Here is a 7,879-nt window from a genome sequence, read left to right on the forward strand (position 1 = left end):
AGATTGTGGTGACCCAATCTAGTCATGAATTGGAAGAACGGGATGACTTTGCTTCCTTGACCCACATAAAGATCAAGCCATGTCCATTGCAAAGGGTCCTAACTGACCTTATGAAGCCATGTGTTTTCGTGAGTACACATGTGCCATTTCGGGTTGTACTTTGGCCGGATCGAGATCTACAATCCATATGACCAGTATATGCGAGTACTGGAATTGCCATATTCAATGTTGATGCCTCATTGTCTCGCAATTCACGGCCTTCAATCCTGTCCGGTATTCTCCCACCTCTTGGGATCAAAGAGCTCTCCTCCTTGTAGCCTATCCACTTCTCCATTGTTGTCCTTTGATTAGCAGCTTCCCTAAACAATAGAGCGTTTGTAATTTTAGATCTCATAGTCCATCTTCCCCTGATTCCATGGAGTATGTTAACTTGATCTTGTATTAGCAATGCCATAAACCGTCTCCAACATTCTATATTCTTTCTTGGACCTTCTGCAATGTATCCCCATGACAATCCCTTGCTTGATCCAATGAGTTGACCTGATTCATCTATGATACATGGGTTCTATAGGATGCGTTGTTGTGATGTTGCGTGTCCAGTGGGAGAAAAAGTGAAAAGTATGATTCCGCGCGCATTACACAAACACTTGAAAAAGTGAAAAAATAAACCTAGGGCCTAGTGGGATTGAGTGCATATAGAGAGGGGTGGAAGCAAGATTTGAACCTTGTACCTTCAAGGTAGAAGAGAATTGATTTACCACTAGAACTACTATTACATGCTTTAAATCTTATGTATTTTCTTTTCATATTCAGTAATTCATAGGAAACAAATACATAAAAAACCGTGTGTACAAAACCATGTTTTAGCCCGTGGTTTTAGCCCCGGTTTTTGCATAGAGAGACCTATAAAAGCCTCTAGTTGGGCTTGTGTAAGGGGATAAGTGATGTAAGGAAGAAACTTTTAATAAAAGATTTGAGTTATCCTAATGGTGATGTATCTTGTCTCTTAAAACTAAAGTGAAGGTTTCAATCTCTCTCTCTCTCTCTCTCTCTCTCTCTCTCTCTATCGTAAATACTTTCTCACTTACGCTAGTACAAACTTCGAATACTTCCAGTCTAGGACCCCGACGGCCCCGCTTCTTTTCGCGAACACGCGAGGATTTCCTCGGCAACGTTGATTGAGCCAGGCAGGTTCAGACATAGGTTGATCACACTTGAGCCTGCCTCTTATGTCACACCACGCCTTCCACATGGATGCACCGAATTTATCCTCCAATTGGCGTGAGAAACTTGGTTTGAGATCCATGTTTAGAATCCATCCCGTTTGGGGGTCCCAATTGGCCCTTTTTCGTGGCCTAAAGTAAGCGAAATGTAACCGCATTTTCTAGCAGTCATACCCTAGTTGGAGTCCTCACACCACAACTTTGGGCTTTGGATTGTAAGAGGGGATCAATCAAGCCCAACTCTCCTCTCAACTTAGGTGATGTGAGTATAGTCCACGTCACCTTGGCCCGAGCTGCATGATCTTCATTACCAGACCAAATGTAGTTGTGTATTAGTCGCTGAATTTGATGTATACTTGGAGATTTTCGTTGGTATGCTTGGTGTTACAGGCATGACCATTTAATATCCCGTGGTGAGAATTTACCGTAGTATTCTATACACGTGGATAAGTGTGAGGGTTAAACGAGAGTGTAAAGAAGGGGAGGATTACTTTAAATCCTCGGGATTGAGACAACCCATTAGGTCAAGTGTGAACTTGCCTGGGGGCCTTGGGTATCGCTATAAATAAGAGGCCTAGCTACCCTCATTTGATCATCTCTTGACTACATCGAGACTCTGCTCTTGTGGTGGGTCAACTCTTGTAGCGAGCGCGCCAGCACCAGGTACGACTCGACGCTACGACGGTGGTATGGGACGCCGATCGAGGCTCGAGTCCGTCTCGATCCCTTTGCTCGGGGGTGTTCGGGTGGATCGACACCCTTCTTTCTCTTTCTCCTTTCTATAGATCTATCATTAGTTTATCCTTATCTTAAGCTTACTTTAGTACCTAGATCTCTAATATTTGGTATCAGAGCTATGTACTAATGTTTCTTTGTTTGTCTTTTGTCTTTTGATTGATGGTGATCGATCGATGTGCGGTCGGCCTTGATCCAGACAACGATCAACAAAGAACTTCGGTAACTCTTTCCGTAATAAATTTTTTTCTTTCTATTCTCTCTTCTCCCATCTAATCATGTGTTTAGTTTATATGCCATTTTTTTTCATTAAGTCAATGATGTTGTAGTGGTCTTTAATTGATTATCTAAAACGTTTACATATGTGCACGAGGTCAATACCTCGTTTTTATGACATATAAATCATATGTGATGAGTGTCATATGCGTACCAGGTTAATACCTCAATTACGTATTACGTTCACGAACATATGTTACATTTGCGTATGAGTTTAATACCTTGATTTGTTGTAAAGGATATGCGTTTGGTCTCGTATGCGTAAGAGGTCAATACCTCAATTGTGTATTACGATGATCTCTTATTTGTGGATGTTTCGTGTGCGTAGAGGTATATACCTCGATTACGTATCTCGATCACATCATTTGTGGCTATTTAATATAACGATATGTTTAATATAGGCATATGTGGTCACATATATACGTATATAAATAAACATATGTGTATATTCGTTATTACGTGATTATATCGAAAGTTGTCCTTGTCGGGAAAAGGATGTTGGTGGCCGTCCTCACATTTTTGTGAGAATGGCGTTGTCACCATCCCTTTTTCAACAATTTTTGATTGTTGACAACCCCGTTGATGACCTCGATTTCGTTACGTAAAGAAACGCCTATAGCCATAATGATGTTGAGTACGTAGGGCTTGACCCACTTCAAGTGAGGTCGCTCCAATGACACACGTATCCAACATCCCTCCCTCATTACAAGGATACGATGCCCCCATGAGCTCGTTCTTACGAGCGGCATTCGTAATGACGTGACCATGTGATGGGCCACGTGGGTCTACTACGAAACGAGGGCTCATTTGGCTTGACCATTAGGTTGCACTTTGGCGTATGCCATCGTAATTACGAGACTTGAGGTTAGGTAATGTACCAACATAGTTTTGGTAAATGAGGGCGAAATAAGGACCCTTGATATATATGTTCTTTTAAAAAAAAACATATATGATCAAATGCCTCGCATATCTCTTATACACATCAAACATTAAGCATTCGAGAAGAGCAACTTACTTGGTTGGCTCAAGTGTTTAATGTATTTGTTCTTGAGGTCTCGAGTTCAAATATGACCTAGACCATACAACATCCTTGATACATATGACTATAACACATGTTTAGACTTAAGGTCTAAGTGCACCTCGGGGTCCTCGTAATAGGACTTAAAGAGCCGAAACCACATATGTGGGCAAAGAAACAAACATTTTTTTCGTGTATAAACTACTCATGACGCGAACATACATGGTTGAGCCTCAGGGAGCCGCCATGAAAAAATCGATATAGAGATCAGGGAAAGACATTAAATTGTCACCCCCATGGTTTTTAAAACACCTTTGTGTTACCATAGTAACCTGATCTTGAACCTCATCTCATACGTCTAGAGGGGTATTGACGTGAGATCATAATATCGATTAATGTTTGCCCATGATATGTTTACATCACAACATGATGTTATGACTATCTCTTTGACCTTATCCTATTTCTTTTCCAGAAATAATCTTTAATGGCTCAAATTAACGACCCGATGTCATCCGCTCAAGCGGAAGGAACTCAAGGGAATCCTCTTGGACAAATGTCCATTGAGATGTATTTGGCACAAATAAGCCAATACCTTAGTTTCACCCATGGTTGTTAGGTACGTTAGGTACGGTACTGATACCATACGTATTTAACGTATTAATACGGGTATAGTACCTCCCAATTTTAAAATACGTTAAATACGTTTTTTAGTATGTTAAATACCTATAAAATACATAAAATACGTATAGTACGTTAAATACGTTAAATACTTCTAGAATTTGAAATTTATTTACTTTCTTAAAAAATATTTGTAATATTGTAATATTGTAACCGTGTATATGCAATGTAACGAAGCATTCCATGGCTGTAGTTGCATCTTAAAAGTACTAAAGGGCAAATCGAGCAAATATGAGAATCAAAAGGATACAAATCAACAAATCAAATAGATATTTGTTAGGTAAAAAAAACCCAAACTTGTTGGGCATTTACAACAACAGCCAAGGCCACGAAGCAAAAACTGTATATCCCTCACATGATTGAGGGAATTCACATATGAGTCATGACAAGCTAAAATTCTACAAAAAAAATCGTACTTTTGACAAAAACAACACTTTGACAAGAAGTGCAACATACCTATTGAAGAAAAGACCACATCTTTTGATTTGGAAAAAACCTTCAGAACACATAACATCAAATATTTGAGATACACTTACATTGCATTTTGTCAAAGAAATAGAATGCATTGTAGGAACAAAATTTAGAAAAAAACCTTAACAACACATAACATCAGATATTTGACTTCTAAGAACACATAACTTGAACTATGTCCAAGACTCCAATGTATCAAAATGGGCTTAGATCAAAGAAAAGTAACATATGGCTATTGAGCTTAGTAATAATGTATAGAAATCAGAAATATTAGTCATTAGATCTCATCCTCATCACAATCACCATCTTCATCATCAGATTCAGTGTTAGTTGATGACATCAACATAGGTTCTTCGTCAGTAAGATCATCATAATTTGTATGAATTGCTTCTTTTATTCCATTGACATTATCTTGATCATTTGGTGGTAAAGAAGCAAATGTACTTGATCTTGTTATTCTCCTATCACAAGAAGACCGCTCATCATCTCTTCTTGGCCTCTGCCTCCGTATTCGATCAATAGGGACTCCATCGCTTGATGTTGTCGTATGCGATCTTGTCATGCTCCTTGTCCTTCTTCTCATGCTCATTGTTTCTTGAAAATAAGTTTCATAGAATTCTCTATCCATATCATTCTCGTGGCTAATAGATGGAATATCAGGAGTCTTAGAGACATCTATCTCATTTGGATTCACCTGCAAAAAGTTTATAAAAGCTTAACGAAATTTGAGGAATGTAAATTATAAGAAGTGAATAAAACAATACCTGCATTGGAGATGCATTCACAGTCTCAAACTTGCGAACTAGCCTTAAGTTCTCTCGCACATATACCAATCGTTCAAGTTGTGCTACCTTTAGTCTGTTTCTATTTTTTGTATGTGCGAGAGCATGTGCATTCCAATTCCTTTCTGCTGCCCCAGAAGAGCAATCCTAATAGAAAACAAAATATGAAATAAAAGGTAGTACACAAAAGTGCAGTATTTTAGAACTTAACTATAAAATTGATCATTTTTTCAAAACTTGACACTTGGGATAATATGCGGACAACTAATGCTTGGAGCTTTGGAGTTCTTCCACCAAAATTTTCCCACCATGTGACTGGCGTCATCATAGATATCTCTTCACGTGCTAATGCATAGCTAAATGTCCCTGTACCATTTCGATATTCATGCAATTCACGAAATAAGATATCACATTCAAGTGTCGAGTACAATTTTTCTGTATAGCTCATCCATGCATCCATTAACTCGGGGTTAATAAATGTAGCCTCCTCTCTCCACATCGGATGCAGCAAATGAGCTACAAGGTGGATCAACCTCTTGAACCATTTCCATCGTATGTCAAATAACTTCAAATCTTCGTACCTAAAAGGGTATTAGTAATTACAAAATGATCTGATCTTAAAACATGAGAAAACATTTGGAGGTTTAATGCTAAGAAACCATAAAAAATTAAAATAAATATGAAATTTACTTGGATTTGTGGGGGATGTTTTCTTCCACTCCTTTTGCTAAAACATCTTTGCTTCTTCGCATAAACTCATATAACAAACCAATAGTGGATCCCTCCCTATCAGTAAGTCGTAAAACACTATACAATGGTGCCATTAGGGTCAAAACAACTTGAAACGAGGACTCAGTTGTAGGATCAAGGATGTAGTTCTTTACATTCATGGCATTTGGCTTATTGCAATCTGACCAAGACCTCCACATGTCACTCACCACTGTTTGCTCAAGAGGATACCAAACTTTGAGCAAACGTTGTATGACAAGGTACATCACACCAAACCTTGTCTTAGAAGGTCTCAAGATGGCAAGGTTACTGTGAGCAGAAATTTTTTTCCTAGCATTCCTCTTCTTGCAAAAAAAACGTACGATATTATTTGCTTTCAACATAATACTTTTCATCCAAGGCAGCTGACCAATGTCCTCCAAAAGTAGATCCAAAGAATGGGTTGCACATGGAGTCCAAACAATATTAGGGAACTCTGATTCTAGCAAAGACCCCATGCGGACACAACTAGATGCATTGTCTGAAATGACTTGGACCACATTTTCCTTACCAACTTCTCTAATTGCCTCTGAAATTCTTTCAGCTAACCAAGAGCTATCAACTGTTGGTGTTGTATTAGCATGACTACAATCAATGGACTTGAGGAACATTGTCCCATAACCAGATGATACGAGGACATTTACAAGTTGCCTATGAGAAACATCAACCCATCCATCTGTTAATATAGAACAACCATACTTGGGCCATAATCCTTTTACCCTTTCTAACTTTGCTTGCAAGGATATAACCTCATTTTTCAAGCCTTTCGTCCTCATGTAATTATATGTGACTCCATTATGTTTCTCTCCAATTGTAGAGAAAGCTTCTAACATGTTCCGCCAACATGGTGTTTTTAATAGATTAAATGACAAATTTGCTTCAATGATACATCTCACTTCCATAACGTTTGCATGTTGTTTCCTTTGCATTTGTAACACATGTCCTTTACGCAACGGTTGTTGTTTCACTATAATTGCTGGTGGATATGGTTGGCGACTACCACCACCCATACATGACATGCTTTGACTTTCATCAACAAAGGTAGACGAGCATGAGGTAGAAACACCTAAAAGAAAAAAAAATTCAAGATAAATAATTTACAATTATTTAAACATTAGTAATCAAGACACCTATTGTAGGCTTGTGTCTATACCTTGTTCAGGCATGTTGAATGAGTCGATCTCTGCTACTATATCTTCTTCTTCGCCAATTGCTTGGCTTCCACAATTACCATACAAAGTTGTAAGGTCAATCAACATTTCCTTGGGGACATTGGTACATTTCGTTACTCCATGGCTAGGTTTTCCAATTAAATGAGCAATCATTCGTGTTGCTGACCCATGCATATGTTTGTTGCAAAATTTACACTTCCAACTCCTATTTCCTGTTTGACTTCTTACGACATTGAGGCAACATGTATCCCAATATTTGTTCTTAATGGGCGGCATTTTCCTTCTTTACGACATTGAGGAGCAAGATTATATGAATGCATTAAAGCAAATCGAAGAACTGAAAACTTTGAATAGATCAACCTTCAGGGAGGATGAGGATTATACTACTTTAAATAAGCAACTACAGGATACTCAAGAGTATCTTTTATTCATAGAAAGCAAATACAAGAAAATGTTACAATTAAGGACATGTATAAAAACAGAAAATTCAACTCTTTTGGAAGCTAAAAAGGAAGCAAAAATTACCATAACTTAACTAAAGAGCCTTAATGCTTAACGTAATAACGACATGCATAAAAGCAAAAAATTCAACAAGTTTGGAAGCCAAAAGGGAAGTAGAATTTGGTCAAGAAATCCATCTTGAAGATGTACAGAAAGGGTTCGATGAAGATCTATTTATTCATAGTGCTTTGCTAGATATGTATGTCAAATGTGGATCTATAGTGGAAGTGCAAAATGTTTTCAACCGAATGTCCA

At 38.1% G+C, this 7,879-nt stretch overlaps 1 protein-coding gene across 1 annotated transcript; it reads right to left on the reverse strand.

Moving 5' to 3' along the window:
• Positions 1-4,678: 4,678 nt before the first annotated feature.
• Positions 4,679-7,276, reverse strand: LOC147854631 (uncharacterized). The gene is made up of 5 exons (XM_087330978.1): positions 7,105-7,276; positions 5,874-7,017; positions 5,428-5,764; positions 5,166-5,330; positions 4,679-5,095 (listed from the first exon to the last, which is right to left on the reverse strand). Exons 1-5 carry the CDS (start codon positions 7,274-7,276, stop codon positions 4,679-4,681), a joined length of 2,235 nt encoding a protein of 744 aa, XP_087187104.1.
• Between the last annotated feature and the right edge of the window lie 603 nt (positions 7,277-7,879).

Source organism: Azolla caroliniana, unplaced genomic scaffold (assembly GCF_043228905.1).
Source record: "Azolla caroliniana isolate FFs.n. ecotype wild unplaced genomic scaffold, voAzoCaro1.0.p SCAF_15, whole genome shotgun sequence".
Classification (NCBI taxonomy): Eukaryota; Viridiplantae; Streptophyta; class Polypodiopsida; order Salviniales; family Salviniaceae; genus Azolla; species Azolla caroliniana.